The sequence below is a fragment of the Balaenoptera acutorostrata genome, chromosome 18, assembly GCF_949987535.1.
Source record: "Balaenoptera acutorostrata chromosome 18, mBalAcu1.1, whole genome shotgun sequence".
NCBI classification, from domain to species: domain Eukaryota; kingdom Metazoa; phylum Chordata; class Mammalia; order Artiodactyla; family Balaenopteridae; genus Balaenoptera; species Balaenoptera acutorostrata.
This window is the reverse complement of record NC_080081.1, coordinates 78,710,984-78,733,796: the sequence shown is the minus strand read 5'-3', so window position 1 is coordinate 78,733,796 and position 22,813 is coordinate 78,710,984. Positions and strand designations below refer to the sequence as shown.

The window sequence follows — 22,813 nt, the reverse complement described above, 5'->3', positions numbered from 1 at the left end:
CCATCTCCTTCACGGCTTCCTCTTCAACCATGACTTCGACTCCCTGGCCCTCAGTCCCTCCCCGCCAGCACACCAGTCTCTTCCCTGTTCTTGGAACGTGCCAAGCAGCGCCCACCTACGGGATCTGCACGTGCTCCCCTGTCTGGAACATTCTTCCCCTAAATAGCTTATGACTAATTCACTCACCTCCTTCAAGTGTTTGCTCAAATTTCATCTCCAAGAGGTCTTTCCTGAGCATCCTATTTAAAACTGTGACACACGTTCCTATGACACCCCATCAGACTCCCACCTCCTTTTCATGCCCACTGGTCCTTTTGTTCCATTGTATGAGGTACCATATAATCTAATTATGTATTATGTTTACTGTGTACTGTCTTCCTCTGTTAGAAAGGAAAAGTCACAAAAGTCGGTATCTACATCCATTTCATTCCCTTCCATATTCTAAAGACCAGGCATAATAAATGCCCAACACGTGTTAGTTGAATGAATGACTTTAAGGACAGAGCTTCTGTAGCGAGCAGAACTCTGTGGGGTCTTCCCAGAACAGACCACCCTCACCAAGTCCTCTGCCTGCCTCTTGTCTGTAGAAAAACTATAGCCTCCTAGGCCTTCCCCGAGTTCCAAAGAGTAAATTTAATCAGAGAAGTGAGAAAACGCAGAAAGAAAGGAAAACAGTCAAGCAAGACAAAACAATAATAGTTTAGCCATTAAACAAAGTCAAGGACCTTTAGTTCCTCCTCCAGGGCTACAGGTGATATTCTGAGCCATGTCCTTTGAGCTATTTGGCAGATACTGAAATCCCCACCAGTTAACTGCATGCTGCCCACAAGCATGGAGACCCCAGACCTGTTGGAACCAGAAGGCTGATGATGTTGACTCCCAGTTACCTCACCACCAACCAATCAGAAGAACGTCCACAAGCTGATCACGCCCTCCACAAGCCCCCTCCCTCCCCCTGTCTCTATAAACCTTTACCTGAAAGCCTTTGGGGAGTTCAGGCCTTTTAAGCACTAGCTGCCTGGACTCCTTGCTTGGCACCAGCAATAAACGCTGCACTTTTCCTTCACCACAACTGCGGGGTCAGTACGCTGGCTTTACGACGTGTGGGCGAGTGGACCCAAGTTTGGATCGGTAACAGTTCGTCTGGAGGATCCTCACTGAAAGGGCTGCACTGCCATCCCCTGGTTAGATGGACACTCAACACCTTGGATGGACCCTGCAGGAAGATAGCACTGGTCCAGTTGTGGCTGGGCTTGAACCTGACAAGGGTTCTCCACTTGGCCAAACTTTAGAAGGCTCCTCTGAGCCCTCTTTTCAACTAGGCCTCGTCCTCGGGCTCTGTCTTTGAACTGCCTAGCCCAGTTTTAGCAAGAATCCTGCTGTCAGTTTAGCAAGAATCTCCTCACCCTTGAGATCTGATTAACCCCTGCAGCTAACCAAAGTCCTCCTCCCGACCCTTGATACCTTATCACCCTGGCCTGCCTTCAGCAAGTACCCTGTCAAGCCGGTTTAGCTGGAATTCCCCACCCTGGATGCCTCCTCTTATTAATTTGCCATCCACTGGCCCCCTCTCTCGGCTCACTGGCTATAACTACCTAGCTGTCTTTGCTGTATTATGAGTTAAGCCAGATCTCCTCCACAATTGCAATCGGTGTCAAGTCCTAAATAAAATCTTCCTTACCATTTTAACAAGTATCAGGATAATTTTTTCTTTAACCAAACTTATGAGTTTGAACAAGTCACATAACTTCAGTTTTCTCATCCATCAAATGAGACACTAAGACAGGACCTCTTAGACGTTGTCACCAGCCTGAATCAACCCCAAATGGACCAAGCTCTTTAGCACCGTGTACCTAGAACTGTTTCCTTAGCATCCTAGGGGGCAGTTTCCCCAAATCTCGTCCACCCCTCCGTATCCTGGAATCTGCTCTTTGCACTGTCACATACTGACACTCCAGAGTCCCCCTGAAGGCAATGGAAGGGAACCAGTCCCAAAGCAGCCTTCAACAAGTGAGACTAACTCAATTTTTAGTTTAATGTTCAGATGGTATAGTCAATAATATATCTGCTTTTATCTTAGCGTAACATTTTATATTGCTTATCACACAGATAATCTAACTTCTTTTCCCCAAATACTTGCCTAAAGCCAGTTCCCTGGGAAAGCTCTGTGTGTTAATTCAGTGGCTCAGAGCAAGGTCCACGGCCCACACATGCCCCTGAGAACTCGGGATACAGTGCTCCAGAGATCAAGCCCACCCCGGATCCTTTTTAGCTTTAAAACTTATTATCTTGCCCCAGGGACAAAAAGACCAGACAATCAAGTTTTACATAGTAATGGTCTTAATAAGACAGGTTTTAAGTGTCTTAATAAAAGTGTGTTTATAGGTTGATGCTTTGATTATCAACCCATATACTCTGCTCTGTGTATTCATAAATGTTGCTGTAACCAGTCACTGACATTTTCACTTTAAGTAAATTATAAGTTCTGCGGAAATTCGAAAGTACCCAAAGCCTATAGGATGTAAATCTCTGCAAAGATATTCTCAAAGTTAATTTACACTTTGTTCTAGCTGTAAATAGACTTTATCACCTAGTGACTGCAAAGATCATCTAATCTGTTGGTTTTTTTCACTATATGTTAGATGCTTCAAATCAATCCTGATTGTTGAAAATGTATACTTAGTGTCAGCATCAGTGAGTCTATGTTATCACTGCTATTTAAAATAAATTTATGAATGAAATTATTTCTAACAAATCAGCCAACTGATAAGTTGAATGTAAATGAGGTCACCTTTAATTTGAAAAAACATCTACTTTCAAAACTACATGGAGAAAAGCACTACATGGAAGCAGTTTAGAAGGTAAAAAAAAGAAAAAATCCAAAGAAATACTGTGATATAACACATATGATGCTACATGAGGGTTCTTCTTTCAAGCTTAAACAATTTAGCATCAGAAATAGTGAGAAAATCCATCTCAGGTGACTTCTTATAATATTAGAAATAATCAAATATTCCAACTTGTCAATAAAAGTCAGACCCATTAAGTAGTCTCTATACCTGTGTGAACCACACATTTGAATGACAATCAGTCACAAAATGAATCCCGATTTGTTAAGAGGTTAAGTTATTTTGAAAAAGTTACACTTACTTCCTCTGTCTAATGAATAAAAATTTTCAAAAGGTAAAGAAAAAAAAAAACAAATATTGGGTTTTTTCAATATTTCAAATTTGGAAAGCCAAATTTAAAAAATCTTTTTATTCATTGACATCATTGGGTTACAAGATGTGAAGCCCTACCTGGTCTCTGTGGCCCTAAATTTTGAATTACTGAACACGCTATTTGAATACAGCCGTCAAAAACCAGTGAAAGAGTATTTTGTTATATGCTTAAGAAAAAAGAAGAGCACAGAGAAATTTAAGGGGTAATTATAAATATACACCGATACTACATTTTTGCATAAACCCTCAAGCTTATAAAATAGGTTCTCATAAAATAGCAACTAAATTTGAGGAAAGGAGCAAATGTTATCTTTTATCGTCATAGTTTATAAAGGAAAAGCAGAGAGCTCTCTATCTCTCTTCTCTCAGCTTATTTGATACAACTCCAAGTACTTCACAGTTGTTATTTAATATTTTCTAAATAATCATATGGCCAGTGAAAGGCACCAATATATACATTTTACAAAGGAGAAAATAGGATACATCTAGTCAACTGTCCATTGTAAGAGCCACACAAGGAAACAAAATCCAAAACCGTATAGAGAAATGTAAGGAGTGATTGTCAACCACGGCTTGAAGTGTTATCTGCACAATTCCCATTAGAGCCAGTGTATCTATGGTTGATTCACTTTTACCTCTAAAGAGCTTTCCTTTGTTTTTGCCAACATATGTTTCACATGGGAAAACCCAATAAGCCTTAAAATCACAGTGCAAAGTGTTGTAACTTAAAACATTAACTCATTTACCTATTATCCTTGGTCTCCATTATCACTTGGCCTGGAATATCTGTCTGGGAAAACCATGAAAATATTTTTCTTTCTTCCAAGTCTTTCCTTTGTGTTTCCTGTAAGCGTGTACTCCAGTTCAGCTCCGCCTGGCCAGTGAAAAGGCCGTTTTCCCCTCAGCATCCACTCATCATCTGATGTCCGAAAGCGTTGCTATGTTTTGTGTTTGTGTTCCTTAAAGTATGACTCTCCAGTCTCAAAGTGTTGCCTCCTTGGGTTATGCCTTCTGATCCAACAACCCACAGATGTTCTTAAGGTAAAATGGTATTGATTAGCTAATGGGTTTTGGCTTTTCCCCAAAGCAAAGATAAGCTATTTTCATCTGAGAATCTTCCGTATTTCTTTTTGAAGGAGTTGGGAAAGATATGTAGACGTTCTCGGGCTCCGTGTTCCTCACCCTTATCTCAGCAGACGTGCAGTACTCCTTGGCGAGCACCTTTCTTCTTGCTCCTGTGATACCTGCATCTTGGCATCACTTTTGGGCTCCTGAAAGAAAAATCAAGGAAGGGTAAAGGAAGGGGTAGGGGAAAGTACTCAAAGTAAAGGCACTGACAATGCAGTTCCTCGTGGAAGACTGCCATGGTTCTGAGCTCCAGGGACTTTCTAATTATAAACTGCTGGTTGCACCACAGCCCTGCCAAGTAGCATGGCACTTAGCCTTCCCCTCACCACCGGCAGACACACATCGTAACCGCACAAGGCCGCCTCTATAAATAAAGACATGTCCACTTTATTTAGTTTCATGTTCTCACTACCTGCGCATTTCTCCTCATCCCTCTAGTTCCCCGGCTTCTTCCAAGTAGAAGATGTGCTTCCCACAATGTGCCTTTTTTCAGGAACCCCTAGATCCAAGCCTATGACTTTACACATTATAGCTCATGTTTGAAAATGAAACATCTACTTTTTAAGAAGAAGAAATTTTACTAGTCATATGCTTAATAATCATTGTTGCCTGCAACAGTCTAACATTTTAAGAAATAAACCAGAAGAAAAAAATGACAAACTGAAACCATGGTAAGCCAGAGGGATGAATGAAACTGAATTTTCTACCCACTCCTACAAGTATCATGGTTACAAATTCTTTATAATTTTCAAGGCGCCCTCTTAGACATTATCGCGGTTCTTTGATAGAGACAGAAGTGCGTTAAAGCAGGAAGGTGAGTCGCTATGCTTCAGCGTCCTCGACTAGAAAGGGAGGGACTGAAAACGGGAAAACCAGTTCCTGACTTCTTACTCTGTTTTTGCTACCCAGCAATGCTTCCTCTTGGACAAAAGTAATGTAGAGATAATAATCTAAGCTATATTTAGAACACTATAGATTCTTGGATTCATTAAAACCCAGGGAAGAAACTCAAAACTCACTGCAAATTCTTCCCCAAACACTTCCCTAGTGACTTGCTATAATAAAAATATTCCTAGGCACCATGAGTGAGACTAACGGAAACAAACCAACCCAAAATCTTATCATTCTTTTATAGGAAATCATATATCAAAAAATTTGACTGCCTCCTGTCAAGAATTAGAATAATTCTAGATTTTAAATTAAAATTTAAGAATCAAAATTAAACTAAGGAATTGTAGTAGCAAGAGAATGGAAGCCTTTGGCATGATAATGGATTTTAAAAATTGGACTCTTCAATTTGAAATGCTCAGATTCAGAGACATTATGTATAATAAAGTGGAAGAACAGGATTGATTTCTTTATCTGTAGAATGAGAGAACTAGAATGTGTTCTAAGTTATCAACTCCTCTAAAATTCTATGATTCTAGACAAGTATATGTACTTTTAACTCATCAACAATTGTGAGACTAGGAATTAATCCAAATATCCTTTTTTTAAATTAATTTTTATTGGAGTATAGTTGCTTTACAATGTTGTGTTAGTTTCTACTGTACAGCAAAGTGAATCAGCTATATGTATACATATGTTCCCTCTTTTTTGGATTTCCTTCCCATTTAGGTCACCACAGAGCATTGAGTAGAGTTCCCTGTGCTATACAGTAGATTCTCATCAGTCATCTATTTTATACATAGTATCAATAGTGTATATATGTCAATCCCCATCTCCCAAGTCATCCCCCCCTTCCCCCCTTGGTGTCCATACATTTGTTCTCTATGTCTGTGTCTCTATTTCTGTTTTGCAAATAAGATCATCTGTACCATTTTTCTAGATTCCACATATATGTGTTAACATACGATATTTGTTTTTCTCTCTCTGACTTACTTCACTCTGTATGACAGTCTCTAGGTCCATCCACATCTCTACAAATGACCCAATTTCTTTCCTTTTCATGGCTGAGTACCAAATATGTCTTTTAAATACAAAAAAAAAGTTTTGTCAGTGAAAATATCCTTTTAAGGAAAACCATAAAATATGCGTGTATTGTTGAACAGATGCAGGCATGAACATACATGAATGTTTACGGCAAAACATGAGCCTCTGAGGGAAATCTGGAATTGGCTATCCTTGGAGCAAGAAGACTTTCAAGGCTTTGCCTGCAGCCTGCGTGGGTTATCTGCGCAGGAAGTTCTGCCACCCTAGGAACATCAGCAGGAAATAGGAGTATCGATCTTAGTGGAACACTGCACGTCCATGCCCACCAGCCCCAATGCATGAGTTTCCATCTCTAATTCCAGCTTCTGGATACCTTTTAAAATATGTATTCTGTCATCTGGGATATTAATTAACTTTATATCACCTGGCACGCTTGACAAACTTGCTAAACAGCAAAGAGCCCTGTGGCATATTATTATAACTTTCCTCTGAATGGACAATGATACATTCATTACAAAAAAACAATCTTTGGATTGTTTTTCCTAAATAACTCTGCGCCCTAATGAACGTACATCAAACACATTTATTGCCATCATTTCTAGCACGATACAGTGACTTTGCCCAGCGTATTACTAAAGCCAAGATACAGTCTTTCTCCTTGACCACTACTGAGCTGCCAGTCTAATAATCTTGTCAAAGGGAGAAATGCATTATATAGATGTGCGCTTCATGAACCTGTGCTGGGTCCCAAGGATCACCGTGTCCTAACAGCTCATGACCTCTCGCTAGTAATCCAATCTTCAATTGTAATATCACTTCTATTATGAATATCTTCCTTTTTTAGACACTGGATTGTTTGTGTGTGTGCATCTCCCCAGAACCTGTCTTATTTTCTAATTGCGCAGAACTCACCGTCTGCGGTTGAATAACTATATGCCAATGACCATGCATGTGGATGAGAGAAGGCAGTGTGTTGACTGGAACATCAGTTTCCCAAACAATAGTCCAAAATTATAGTCATTTCATAATGTTTCTCATATTTGAGATGCAACATACCACTTTGAGGATCTTTGGCCTATTGTGTACCACCTGTTTGATTATTTACTTAATTTTTTTTTCTTTAAATGACTCTCTACTTAAATAAATGTATTATAAAAGGAAACCCAGTACCACGTTCCACAAATAGAAGGCAACTCTAAAAATAAACAAAAGGAATACAAAAGGAATCTTATTAAATTCTGGTTGAAAACACAAGTGTCCATGAAAAACACTGAGTCTTTGACTTGCTCTTTCCTCATTATAAATGGGGATTAGTAAATTTATGGGGCATTCATTGCCTTCAATGATTTTATTCAGAAAGAAGAAAGGCTAAAGATTAAGTATCCATTTCAAGAACTTCGAAAAAAAGGTAATGGGGATAAACTCAAAGAAAATAAAGTTGAGAGTAGATAAGAGTAGAATTAATGAAATAGAAAACAAAGATACAATGGAAAAGTTAGTTCTTTAAAAAGACTAATAATATTGGCCAACTTGTGGCAAGACTGATCAAGATAAAAGCAAAGAAGAAAAAAAAATGTTGGAATGCATCAGAAATTAAAAAGATAAGAGAATATTATTTTTTTAAAAAAAACTTTGTTTTTGGCCGTGCTGTGTGGCTTGTGGGATCTTACTTCCCCGACCAGGGATTGAACCCCGGCCCTGGCAGTGAAAGTGCCAAGTCCTAACCAAAGGACCACCAGGGAATTCCCTAAATAAAAAACTTTAAGGTAATGCGTTTTCAAATTTTGAAAATGGACAAATCCTTGGAAAAATATAAAGTACCAAACTAATTCAAGAAATAAGTCAATACTATATTAAATAGTTTCAATCACTGATATTTAAAATCTCCCCTTGGGGAAAACATTAGGTTAGATGGCTTTACTGGTAAGATGTACCAAATATTCAATAAACAAACAACTCTAAAAGCTACAGATTCTACCAGAGAACATAAAAACAGACAATATGCCCAAATAACGTCATGAGACTGATAATATTCCCAAATCTAATTATCTAAACCAGACTGGGACAGTCTGAAAAAGGAAAATTACTGGCCAATCTTACTCACGAACATAGATGCAAAAATTCCAAATACGTATTAGGAAGTTGAATGGAGCATGTGTAGTATAGTAAAGATAATACTTTATGACCAAATTTATTGGACTTAGAGGATAAAATTCAATATCCATTAATGAACCCCCCTCTCAAAAAAAGGAAAGAAAACAAAAAACTTTTAGTAAATAGGAAGTAGATGGGAACTTCCTTAATGGGCAAACCTCACACTGGGCTATCTCCATTTCTAGTAAACATTTCACTGCAGGCACTGCCAGGAAAAGACAGGAAAAAAAAAAAAAAAATGAGAGGGGCAGGAGGAGTGGGGAGGAAGAGGGGACAAAACCATCACCATTCACAGATGGGACAGTTGAAAAGAATTTCAGACAAATTAACAGAATTAATGATAGAGTTTATCAAGATTAGTTCTGATAAAGTTGATTAGTTCTGATAAAGTAATTGAACTGATAGAGTTCAATTGCGCTTCTACACACCAGCAAAAGTTTTTTTAAAAAAGGAAGTTTTTAAGACAACCATTTATAATAGCAAGAAAAAATAAGTTACCTTGGCATAATTATAACAAAAGAACTTGTATAAAAATTTTAGATAGGGGCTTCCCTGGTGGCGCAGTGGTTGAGAATCCGCCTGCCAATGCAGGGGACACAGGTTCGAGCCCTGGTCTGGGAAGATCCCACATGCCGCGGAGCGACTGGGCCCGTGAGCCACAACTGCTGAGCCTGCGCGTCTGGAGCCTGTGCTCCGCAACAAGAGGCCGCGATAGTGAGAGGCCCGCGCACCGCGATGAAGAGTGGCCCCCACTTGCCACAACTAGAGAAAGCCCTCGCACAGAAGCGAAGACCCAACACAGCCAAAACTAAAATAATTAAAAAAAAAAATTTTAGATAGAAAATCTATAAACTTGAACAAAAGACACCCTTTTAAAAATGGAGAGATATATATGATGGGCAGGAAGGCCCAATATCACTGAAATGTCCGCTCTCCTCAGATTGATCTTTTAATTCAAAGGAATTCCAGTCAAAATCACAACAACCTTTTTTTTTTTTTTAGATTCCATATCTATGTGTTAGCATACGGTATTTGTTTTTCTCTTTCTGACTTACTTCACTCTGTATGACAGACTCTAGGTCCATCCACGCAGACGTAGAGAATGGACTTGAGGACACGGGGAGGGGGAAGGGTAAGCTGGGACGAAGTGAGAGAGTGGCATGGACTTATATACACTACCAAATGTAAGATAGCTAGCTAGTGGGAAGCAGCCACATAGCACAGGGAGATCAGCTCGGAGCTTTGTGACCACCTAGAGGGGTGGGATAGGGAGGGTGGAAGGGAGACGCAAGAGGGAGGGGAAATGGGGATATATGTGTACATACAGCTGATTCACTTTGTTGTACAGCAGCAACTAACACAACAATGTAAAGCAATTACACTCCAATAAAGATGTTTAAAAAAAAAAAATCCCAACAACCTTTTAAAATGAAACTTGAAATTCTAAAAGTTTTATGGAAGAACAAGGGGATAAGAATAAAGAAAGACACTCCTTCAGAAGCATGAGGGGAAAGACTTGCTTTACTAAATAGCAAACTGTAATATAAAACTATAATAACTAAGTTGGTATGGCATTCACACAGAAACAATCAAAGAGCAGAAAGCTTAGAAACAGATCCATGCATTAATAGAAACTTGATACATGACAGAGGTGTTTGTCAGTTCAGTGGGGAAAGCTGGACCATTCAAAAAATGTTACCCGGACAAGTGCTCATCCACCTGGAAACATAAATGTATCTGTACCTCGCACTGCATACAAGTATTAATTCCAGATGATTAAGGGCATAAGTGAGAAAATGAACCATTAAAGTTTCTGGAAAGAAATATAACCCAATATCTTTATGACCTCAGGGTAGAGAAGAGCTCCTTAAACAACAAATAGAGAGCACTAACTGTAGAAGAAAAGATGGCTACATTCAAACCACATTAAAATTTAGAACTTCTGGGGGGCTTCCCTGGTGGCGCAGTGGTTGAGAATCTGCCTGCCAATGCAGGGGACACGGGTTCGTGCCCTGGTCTGGGAAGATCCCACATGCCGCGGAGCAACTAGGCCCGTGAGCCACAACTACTGAGCCTGCGCGTCTGGAGCCTGTGCTCCACACAAGAGAGGCCGCGATAGTGAGAGGCCCGCGCACCGCAATGAAGAGTGGCCCCCGCTTGCCACAACTAGAGAAAGCCCTCACACAGAAACGAAGACCCAACACAGCCATAAATAAATAAATAAATAAATAATTTAAAAAAAAAAAAAAATTTAGAACTTCTGTTCACCTAAAGCAAGCTACATAAATCAGGAGAACATATTTGTCACACGGACAATCAAAAAAAAAAAAAAAAAAACTTGAAAGTAAAAAAAGATACAACCTCAAAGAAAAGTGGGCCAAAGACTCCAATTTATATATACTCTTTCCTATGCATAGCATTTCCGTTTTAAAATGATAAAATTTAAATGTGTACTATATTGTGTCTTCTACATAGGATAATGTTGAAAGTGTTTATAACATGATGAAGAGTATATAATGACAGCTCTGTTTGAAGTAGTATCTTCAATATCTTTCATTTATTATCATAATAGCTGTTCATTAAGAATGAGGTAAGGATGGAGTAACAGAGTCTACGTAATAAGATTGTAAAAGAAGAGGAAAGGAAGGGAGGGGAGGCAAGGAGAGAAAAGGGATTTGCAGACAGGATCTCCCCTCACAGCATGGCTTCATTTTTTGGTGCCTACTTGAGTAGCACCCACTCCTTCCCTAAATACCTCTCTGTTATCAGGGCAGGCGTCCAGCCCCTTGTGAAACCTCCCTGAGAACTTATTCCCCAAGCATTCAACGTATTCTTTGGGGTTCCCAAGATCCACTTGGTCCCAACAAATCCTTCTTCATTAGTATGAAATTCTGCATGTGGTATTTAAATAATAGCACTGTAGGGGAGCAAAATTTGCCATTTATCATACTAAGTGAAGTAAGTCAGAAAGAGAAAGACAAATACCACATGATATCACTTATATGTGGAATCTAAAATATGACACAAATGAACTTATTTATGTAACAGACTCACAGACATAGAGAACAGACTTGTGGTTGCCAAGGGGGAGGGGTGGTGCCAGAGGGATGGATCTGGAGTTTGGGGTCAGCAGATGCAAACTAGTATATATAGGATGGATAAACAACAAGGTGCTACTGTAGAGCACAGGGAACTATATTTAATATCCTGGGATAAACCATAAGGGAAAAGAATATATATGTATATGTATAACTGAATCACTTTGCTGTGTCGCAGAAATTAACCCAACATTGTAAATCGACTATACTTCAATAAATTTTTTAAAAACTTAGGTTGATTATGTTTAAGGCCCCAAAGACTCAGGTACAACCTCTGACCTTCCCACAAACTGCCTAAAAGAACACAGAGCACGTGTTCCAGGAAGGGAACATCAACATACATAACTGTATTATGCACTCAGTCTGTTACCATTCCTCTCTGTGTCCCATTGTCTCTGCCTGGCCCAGCAAACGGTTGTTCACCAAACTTCTGCTTTTCCATCTTCATGTCAATTGCCTTCCTCCACTTTCAAGTCCCAAACCCCTATTCCCAACCTCCTCTCATGTCTTTAGCTGAGGATGGTATTTAAGGTGAGGGCTTCGGCCACTTCGGCGAGTGACTCAGTTCCTGGGTCTCTCCATGTAGACACGTTAATAAAATTTTGTCTGATTTTCTCATCTTAATCTGTCTCATGTCAATTTCATCCTTAGACCTGCCAGCAGAACTTAGAAGGGAAGAGGAAAATTTCTTCTTCCCCAGCAGTACCTTACCTATGTGTAGTCCTTTACAATTACATGCATTGTTTCATGTGATCCTCAAGACAACGTTATAAAAGAGGTAGACCAGATAGCTTCCTCATTTTACAGGTTAAGAGTCCAAAGCTATAAGAGGTTAGAGGATGTGCCCACACCCTACAGGCACAGAGAAGGGGACAAGATGACAGAAGTTCTCAGGACCTGTCGGTGTTTGTTTACAGAGATGTTAGCTCTGCCGGTGGAGTGTGAGGGAGCGAGGTCGTGCACACCATCACAGAGCCTCCTAGGGCAGCCGGAAGTGACAGAGCCCCAGCAGACCTCTTGACCCCCAGGTAAGGGATTTCAACAATAAACCAGGCTGCTTTCATATAATAATATTGAAATGTGTGGAGCTCATCAACATTCACAAATAATTATATATTGTTTATTATATATATAATAACCTTTATTATATATTGTTTTACTTATTCTCATGATTATATATTGTTATATATATTGTTTTATTTATTATATATTGTTTATTATATTTATAATAAACAAGCCTTTATTATATATTGTTTTACTTATTCTCATGATTACTTTGTACTAATTCAAGATCAAAATATGTAGACAAAGAAATATTAAAATGTCTTTCTTGATTCTCAGGACATGCTTTCACACACGTTTATTCAGTTCAACAAACATCCATTTCTTGGTGTGCTGTGGCCATTCTACATATGCAGATATATGAACACATCTCTGCCTATAATTAAGCATATATTTAGTTCTATTTCATTTTTATTGTATTAAACTACAGAAATATTTTGTTCCTTACTGATTATATGACTACCACTATATAGATTTTTATACTTATGTGTTTAATGCTTCTCTTGTGTATAAATCTTCATCTGATAATGCATCCATTTTTGAGTGCTTCAGTGTATCACACATTTACTTTTATAAATCCTTTACAATAACAATGCATGGAAGATAAAAGCTAGTAGCCTTTTTATAGCATCTAATATGATTGAACAGCAGTCTGATGCAATTTAAAAAAATGAGAAATGTGAACATTCAAACTATGCATACTGATAAATTGACAATTCCTCAACAAGACAATCAAATTAATCAAGATATGATAAAACTGGGTCTTTTTTTTACTTTTTACTGCTTTCATGATAATTCTGTGTTTACATATTTCATTAACACAGGCAAGAAAATTAGTATATCCTAAATTTTGTACCCAGTTGCATTGCTATTGATAGTAAAACTGTAATGCAGTATGGTAAGGTTATCTTGTAGAGGTATGGTATCTTTAATTTGTTAAAGTGATTTCATAGATATTATCTTATTTCAGCCTCATAACAGCCTCGTGATTTGGTGGGAAATTATTAATTCCATTTGACAGATAAGGAAACTGGTGTCCAGAAAAGTCAAGCACCATCTTGTGCTGGGACTTAAACTAAGGTCTTTACTCCACCTCTTACCTTAATCCCGCTATTGAGTACCTAACACAATAAAGACACTCAAATATTATTTCCTTCTCTGCCCTTTGGTTCCCAAAAGGGGAAGGAAGCTGCTCCCATCATATCACTTTGGGGTAGAGTAATTCAATCGAGGCCATGACCCGGGAGTCACATAACCTCTCCGTGCCCAGCCTTCCTCACTGTGACACAGGACAGCTTGCCCCATCTACACACAGAGTCATCATAAACACCAGCCTGAACGGTGTCTAAAAGTACTTAATGGATGGCAGGCCGGTCCTGCAAATACGGGATGCCAGTCTTTTTGCTCATGGCCTATCCTCTCACCCACAAAGGGCCAGGAAATGTTCATGCTCTTCTCGCCCAGTGATCCCTGCCCTTCTCTCACGCATCAGGGGCTAAACAGTCAGTGCCCTATGATGGCTATGAGGGAACAGGCCTGGCCGCCCACCCTGGCCAGCTGTGAAATCCCCGCGTTCGGCTTTGAGTCCTGAAGCCACTGCCCACGGCTAATACAAGCACAGTGTGTCCCTCCAGTGATTTCGTCACCTTCCCAGCAAAAACACCCTACTGTGGCAACCTGGCCTTTCCTCAGAGCAGTCGGATTTGACACCATATATGATTTCATTTAAGGAGCAGGAAAGAAACACGCTTGTTCCACTTACTCACTGGGGTGAATATTTCTTTGAGTTGCTCTACTTGAAATGGAAACTGGCCGGATACCCAGGGCTTAACTCATGGCCATTGTGCCCGAGGGCCCTGTTTTAAGGAAGCAGGGACGTCCAGGGTGCCCCTCCCCCTTCACAGTTCACATCGACCCCTGAGCTCTACCTGTCACGAAAGCTTCACTTTCCCTAGAAGCAGTCTTTTCACCTATTTATAGCAAAGACTAGAGCCAGAGTTGTCTTCAGCGATCTCCTGCCAACAGGATACACATTCCTCTAAAGCTGGGAATTAAAAATCAACATTACTCTTCATCATGTTTGATGAGACGCATTCACAGGCAGCTAAATCCTCTGTGACGTGCTGAAAATTCACCCTTGAAAGTCCCTAACGTTACAGAAATGAGGATCCAATACAGACAGACTCCGGGCCCACAGAAAGCCTCCACTGGAATTACCCTCAGAATAACGGTCTTGCTCTCCTTGCTGTCAGCACAAAACATGAGTCAGCACAGACTTGAACATAACATCTTTGCAAAACAGAGAAGTCAGATTAATTCACCCTATAAATCGATAGACCAAAATGTAAGGCAAAGCAAGAACTGCAGCTGTCATTAATAACAGAACTGTATGGGCACAATCTACTGTAGAAAAGGTCATGGTCACTATAGCCTTATTTGACCTCAAGTAAACATCCCTGAAATGGAAGATTTACAGAAATGCACTTTACAGAGCCCAGAAGTGAAGTTAAAGGTAAGGGATACTTATCAGTGGTGTGTGTGTGTGTGTGTGTGTGTGTGTGTGTGTGTGTGTGTAATTGAAGATTTCCAGTAGAATGTACAGCAGAAAAAATACTGTATCTCAAATTTAATAAGAAAAATGTATAAATTATTCCCTTACTGTCCCAAATCCCTTCTATGTTGTACAAATCTTCCTCGTCCACTTTGCAAAAAGTTCCTCAAGAATGTCTTACTCAACTTTGCCCCCCTACTCGGTCAGATGCAGGGCTATGGATAAAAAAGGTATTCAATAAAGAATGAATAGTTTAGTCACTTTGGCCCATTTCCAGGTAATAAAAGACATATATACTGTCATAGCATATCTTGAATCGAGTTGATCTAGCCTCAGCTTTTGGTCCGTCGACGGGCAGAGCTAATTGTTGGAGGCATGAGTTTGGAAGGGTTACCACTGGAATAAACTCCGTGGAGTCTTAGGTTTACCTTTAAAAGCTCAGTTATCTTCAAAGATAAACTTTACATAAAAATAATATGCCATATGGGTGAACTGTATAGTATGTGAATGATAACTCAATAAAGCTTTTAAAAATATTATATTAAAAATAGATATGATTGACATACATCTCCTTTGATATTATCTGACTACTATTATTATTATCTAGCTTCTTGAAGGGAAAAATAACATTCACTCATTCACTTGAAAACCAATGCTTCTCTGGAGTCTGCCAGGGACTTTGCTCACCAGCCATCTGATCCCAGCGGTGGGGAGGGGAGAGGGTCACTGAGCTATTCTCAGGCCCAGTTAAGGAGAAACTGAGGCTCCAAGAGATGAAGCATCAGAGCTAGTCTGATGTAGAGCCCATTTTCAAAACCGCGTTTACCTGACTCCTAATAAATGTATTTAAAGTCTCAGGTATTTTTTTTTCAGTCATTAGCCGGGCCTCTGGGGAAAATGAAGGTGAGTGGTACATAATGCGTTCTTCAGGATCAGAATTTTCTTAGGATAATCATTGAACTTAAACATTTAATAAACAAAAGTATCAATAAATAAACCCAGGGAAATGTTTGGCATGTTATGGAAAATTGATAAAGATTAGATATAATTTATATTTTAAGTTTAAAAACCTAACAAATTAATATCTTTACGCTCAAAGTAACCATTATTTAATTTATCAGTTAAGATTCTGTTCATATAAGGTTGCCAGACTTAGCAAATAAAAATATGCCCAGTTAAGTTTGAATTTCAAACGAATAACAAATAATTTTTTTAGGTTATGTTTATCTTATGCAATAGTGTCTGTAATTTATCTGGTAACCCTATTAGGACTTTTTTTAATGGTTAAATGTATCATTGCATTAAAAACAAGGAGAGGGGTGGGATGAATTGGGAGATTGGGATTGACTTATATACACTACTATGTATAAAATAGATAACTAATGAGGACCTACTGCATAGCACAGGGAACTCGTCAGTGCTCTGTGGTGACCTAAATGGGAAGGAAAACTAAAAAAGAGGGGATACATGTATATGATTCACTTTGCTGTACAGCAGAAACTAACACATACATACATCCCCACATCTCCTAAATGTTTTTATTAAAAAAAAAAAAAAAACAAGGAGAAAGACTAAACCTCTATTAATATGGTGAAATAGTGCACAAATTCCAGATGCCCCAAAAATTCAAATACAAACTCCTCTCTAGCACTTAGTACTTTAATGAAATAAGATCTATGAAGTTTAAATGATCACCCATAAAAATATTCAGGCAGCTTTGACTTATTTTAGAATGTTGTCGTTTCAGAACACGTGAAAAGGATATGTGAACTGCAGAGCCCGTATTTTTTTGACTAGAGGATAGACTCGTGGTCTCATCCAGAGCAGAATATTGAAAACGAATGCTTGTCTGGATGGCATGTTGCTGTAAGTGGACCACAGATTTCCCCTTACAAAACCGAGAAGCCCCATGGCATCCTGGGCTTCACATCGCCACGACCCCTTAGTGCCCTGAGAGGGCACACCGGGTGCAGGGGTCACCGCTCAGGGTTGGCAATCTGAGCGCTCACTGATGTCCAGCAACAAAAGCGAATTTAGATACCGCCCAGTCAACCCCCTCTTTCTACAAATAAGAAATGGTCAGGGCCCCACTCTTTTAATTTTACATTCTATAATCTGCAAAATGGGCTGCCTGTTTCACAAGGCTGTTGTGAAAGTGAAGAGAGACAACATACGTGAAAGCGTGCTATTTGATCAATAATTGTGATAAACTGGAGTATACCAGGCCTTGAAGGACATTTGAAGACTGCCTACACCATACCTCTTATCTCAGAGCGGAGGTTAACAGACTTTCCCATTAGCGCAAAGAGAAGCCACAGCCAAGGCAGAGCCACGCCTCTGATTCCCAGGCCAGTGTTTCTTCCAGCTTCTTATGTCTCCTGGCACAATGGCGTCATCCTCGACTTAAATCTGACACTATGTGCTAAGCGCAGAGTTTAAGGAAAGCAAAGGTGGCCAGGAGAAAGGCACGCAAAATAGAAACTAAAACAGTAACGGGGTTGGCAATATGAAAAGCAAGTTGCCACCCAGGTTGTCCAAGATCAGAACTGCCACGGGAACAGTTCCAATTTCAAATCAGCGCCCTTTTGCACCGCTCACTTGGACTCATGGCCGGACAGTCAATCATCCTCAATTCTGCCATCATACAGGATTCGATGGGAGCCAGAAAAAGGAAATTGGCCTTTCCTCTTCCAGTAGAACATGCCTGCGGCAACATGGAAATATCAGCATCACTTTTATAAGAGATCCTTAGCAAGTGCTGAATATATTTTTTGTACTTAGAGCTGATTAAGAAGCACTTGGTCAAAAGATCATTTCAAAATTCATACCTTTAGGGGTTTCCCTGGTGGTGCAGTGGTTGAGAGTCTGCCTGCCAATGCAGGGGACACGGGTTCGAGCCCTGGTCTGGGAGGATCCCACATGCCGTGGAGCAATTGGGCCCGTGAGCCACAACTACTGAGCCTGCACGACTGGAGCGTGTGCTCCGCAACAAGAGAGGCCGCGACAGTGAGAGGCCCACGCACCGCGATGAAGTGGCCCCCACTTGCCGCAACTAGAGATAAGCCCTCGCACAGAAACGAAGACCCAACACAGCCATAAATAAATAAATAAATAAATTTTTAAATAAAAAAAAAATTCATACCTTTAGTGAAATGGTATAAGAAACCTCTCTTTTTTTAATTTTTTAAAATAAAAATTTATTAAAGAATTAACAACAAAACATAATAATAAGCATAAATAGTAAAACAACAAACATAGAATTACCGAGAACCCAATCCCTGTATAACACTATGTACATTCTTACTGTTAAACATGGTCTTATCCAGTGTGAACAGCAATTTATGCTTTACTTATTTTTGCTTGTCAAAAAATGAAGGATTGGGCTTCCCTGGTGGCGCAGTGGTTAAGAATCCGCCTGCCAGTGCAGGGGACACGGGTTCGAGCCCTGGTCCGGGAAGATCCCACATGCCACGGAGCAACTAAGCCTGTGCGCCACAACTACTGAGCCTGCGTGCTGCAACTACTGAAGCCCACGTGCCTAGAGCCAGTGCTCCACACAAGAGAAGCCACCGCAATGAGAAAGAAGCCTGCGCACCACTACGAACAGTAGCCCCTGCTCGACGCAACTAGAGAAAGCCCGTGTGCAGCAACGAAGATCCAGTGCAGCTAAAAATAACAATAAATAAATAAATTTATTAAAAAAAAAAAATGAAGGATTTTCTTCTTTGCTTAATGAATAAATTTTTTGTTACTTTACCTAGGCTCTCCACTTGGGAAGGAAAATCTTGAAAGTATGTTAATCGTAATTGAAATTGTATTATAATTGAAAGTCAGTTATGTTGTCATCAGCTTGCATTGTTCTGTTGGAAATAATTGTGAAAACCTGAATTCCATCTTAGGATGATTATTTAGTCAACAAGGACTCTTCATTGCCATTTTTATCAAGGGGGTTTATTAATGTCTAGTCTTAAAAAAAGATAATTTAAAATTTTGACAACACTTTTTTTGGCTCCTATGTACCTATTCATTAAGGAATCATTCACCTAATGACATAAGCAAAATGCCTTTTCTTTCTCCTATCGTAATGCTTTCTATTTCTTCCATCTACCTGGCTCTGGGATGTCAGCAGTCACAGTGAATCAGTAGAAGGAAAGAAGACCAGGGCCCTTAAAAGAGGAAAAATAATCCACATTTCATTGTGCCCAAAGACAATTCAAATCACTAGATTTACAAGAATGTTTGAGAAACCTCTTTAGCCTGCTTCCCCACAGATGGGTGGATTGAATGAGAAAATGACAAAACACCCGCGAAGTAGCTACCTTTGTGCCAAGTACTGTGCTCGGTGCCTTCAGATGCACTGGATCATTTCAACCCTAGAAAACTGTGTGAACAACTGCCATCATCTCTGACACAGGAAGGAACTGAGGCTCGCAGAAGTTGAGTGGATTTTCAGGGGCTGCAGAGCTGAGATCTGAACCCAAGGCTTCTGAGAGCAAATCCAGTGTCAAGCAGCAATACACAAGATGCTGCTGATGTAAGCCAAAAGTCTTAAAATAAGGCTGTCAATCAGGTTTTCCTTCCTATTATGTGAAGAATAGAAAACACCATATTAATCATGGAAAAGATCTTACAAACCAAGCCAGGAACAAGGAAAATATGGGAATATGGTTTGTTTGAAAGGGAGACCGAAGGAGTCTTGACCTCCATAGAAAAGGAGGCAATTGGCCAGCTGAAAAGCCAGGAAGGTAAAGAAAGGATGAAGGGATGGCCACAGAGGAAGGAGGAAAAGGAACTGGGTATCATTTGTCCATGATGTGAAGAAGACTGCAGCAAGATTAGGGAAAGACAGCTGGTTAGTCATAAGTAAAACCACTGGGTTATGATAACCATGCATTAACCTAATATGTGTCTGGTTGTCAAGGAATAACTTCCGAAAACAATGTGAGAGATTTGCTTTTCAAGTGACAAATAAAATGGGATTAAGTGTCAATCGCTTATCTGCAGTGGAGGAAAGGTAAGAGCTCCCCTCGGTATAACTTCAGGGCAGCTCCCCTCAGCTCCGGGAGCGTATGGGCTTGGCCTGCATTCTGCCTTTTACTTAAATGAACAGGCTTTCCTCACACAGAGAGAACAAAACTTACACAAAAATTAAAGCCCAAGCTATCGACATGTTAGAAGCAAACCCAACACTCTTCACCGAGGTATCAACCTTGTTTTAAGAAAAAGAGTGAGAGATTTTCGTTGCTACTGTTAAAGCTGGGATACTCTAAGAATTTAATGATCACTTATTAAAATAAAATTTAATAACTAAGTAAAATGTTTTCAACTAAAAGCAGGATTTTCAGATATTACTACTTAAGATAACTGCAATAAGTGACATCATTTACGAGCATGCTGTTTCAAGGAGGACCATTACTATAAATTAGACCAGAAGGCACTTGGGGAACCCCGCTTTATTATTCAATAGCACTCTGCGCTCCACACTCTGCATTACAGCAATAGACCCTTTGTGAGCAAACCCACAGCCCGGGGTGGGAATTAAAATGACAAAGCCGGGAGCTCTGAGCATCTCGGCCGCGGGCATCTCTCTAGCAAGGCTGCAGCCGGCGCCTCCCCCGCAAACCGCAGGCTGCGGCCCAAAGTGGGAATCGCCAAAAGAACCCCTACCTTACAGCAGCACGGAGCTTTAAAGAAGCGTCTCTGTCCTCTCACAAGGCCGTTTCCCAAGGCGACCGCAGGGCCCGGCTCTCAGAGGACCTGGTGACCCATCCCCCGTGGAGCCCGCATTCCCGGGGGCCCCGGCCCGCTCCCGTGACATCCGGCCGGCCCCTCGCATACTCACCGGTGGCTGCCAGCATCGCGTCCCCGGCCTTTGTGGTCCTTGTGTCCCATCAGCAGGTTCCAGCGTGACTGCCACCGCAGCCGCACTGGTCCAGGCCAGTGGACGCCGTGCCGCAGTCAGCAGCTACCCGCCCACACCCCGCGCGCCTTTTTTTTTTTCTTTTTAAAGAGACAGGACCATCACCAACCTTCGGTTTCAATAATGCTGCAAAATGCGGCTTGGTCGCTCCAACGGGTGGTACAGAGGACAGTAAGTGCATGATCTCTCTTGTTCAAATTACAGAGTTGCACTTAGGAGGAAGGCATGGCTACCAGGAGATCATCTCTCTTGGACACTGGTAGACCTAAGGCTGTGTGACCTTGGGCACGTCGGTTGTGGGTTGCATTTTCCCCATGGAAAACAAAGACTGTGACCGGCCATATCCAGCCTGGAAATCCTATCATCTACTAGAATTAAGGAGCAGACACACACCTGCTGCTAGAACACGATAACATGCTATGCTTGCCTTGCAGGTTCTAGCTTACAAGGAATTTTTTGTATTTTATTTGGATTTGGGTAGGAGTTTCCAAAGGTTAAAAAGAGCATTCACTCAATAGGCTTTGTAAACTGTGAAATGCTTTACAGCTGTCAAACGCTCTAAGTTTTCATTGTTACTATCTATTTAATAATAAAACGATAAGAATGCTAGATCAGATAGTATCTACCTCCTTGCTTCCTACAAGAGGAGGATGTGAAATACCAGGAGAGTCTGTTTTCATAGGCAGCCCTACCTCCCCTCCCCCTTCTTGCACCGTCTTCCTCATCCAGGTTCCCAGTGAACGAGCCTGCTTCACCAGTGTGGACCTGGATGGCAGGCTTATCTGGGCACAGCTGGAGCTTTGAAGCTCCGGCTCGCTTTACCTCTGAGGAGAATTCCTAACTCAGCTCAGCAAACTCCAGACCTCTCCCCTGGGGAGACCGAGCAGGCCCCCAGTGTCAGAATCACTCCAGATTCAAAGCCACCTGCCTCTGCAGAATGGCCCTGTGCAGGCTGCACTCAGGACGCTAAACTGCCTGGTGTTTCCCTGGCATCTTAGCCTCACAGAGTTAGATGTATAAATATAATGCCCTAGGAGATGGTAAGGAAGTGTTTTGTTCTAGCAAAATCACTATGTAACGACAGGTTTCCATCAGGGAGAAATCGTGCTGGGGAGCCCTTTTCCCTGATTCTCACGTGGTGCTGTGCAGGCCCTTGGTGGCAGATGGAGGCCAGCCTGTTCCCTCAGTTCCAACAGCAGCCTTTCGATGGTCCCCAGGTGAATGAAGCCCATGTCGACCGAGACGCGGGCTCCATAGGCCCTGGGAAAACCTTCAGTTTCTTGTTCACCTAGCACAGTTATCTGCTCGTAACTCTGAGCTATAAGTTCTAAGTTTATTACTCCCCACTCCCCAACCTGCCAAGGAAAGTGGGTCCCTAAGAACATCCCGGGTAGGGGGTGTGGGGATGCAAGTAGCAGAAGCCCAGAGAAGAGCCTGGTCGTGCTGACCTAGCTAGAAAGTCCTCCAGGTGCCAGGAATCCAAGGAGAGGGAAAGCTGCGGGGTTGAGAGGACCCAAGAGAGAGCTGGAGGGGGGGGGCGGGGGAGGGGAGGGGAGATGAAATGTTTCTATGATGAGTGAGATTTGGGGGAGAGACTTAGAGAGTGAATTTCCAGGAAGCCGTGCTGCAGCTTGTGCGGTGTCATTCTGTCCTGTGTCCCCTCATCAGGAGCAAACTTTAGTAAGATTGTTCCCATTTCTCCCTGACACTCTGCAGCCGGGTTTGGGATCCCTCCGAACCTGCCACA

At 41.0% G+C, this 22,813-nt stretch overlaps 1 protein-coding gene across 1 annotated transcript in view; it reads right to left on the bottom strand.

The window, feature by feature from the left end:
• SACS (sacsin molecular chaperone) overlaps nucleotides 1-21,109 on the bottom strand; it is a 78,397-nt gene extending 57,288 nt beyond the window's left edge. Inside the window, exons 1-2 of the mRNA XM_057533206.1 lie at nucleotides 20,989-21,109; nucleotides 3,968-4,492 (exon numbers count right to left, since the gene is read on the bottom strand). Of these exons, the coding sequence (XP_057389189.1) occupies nucleotides 3,968-3,987 (20 nt within the window). The 5' untranslated portion in view covers nucleotides 3,988-4,492; nucleotides 20,989-21,109. The remainder of the gene's footprint in view (nucleotides 1-3,967; nucleotides 4,493-20,988) is intronic.
• Between the last annotated feature and the right edge of the window lie 1,704 nt (nucleotides 21,110-22,813).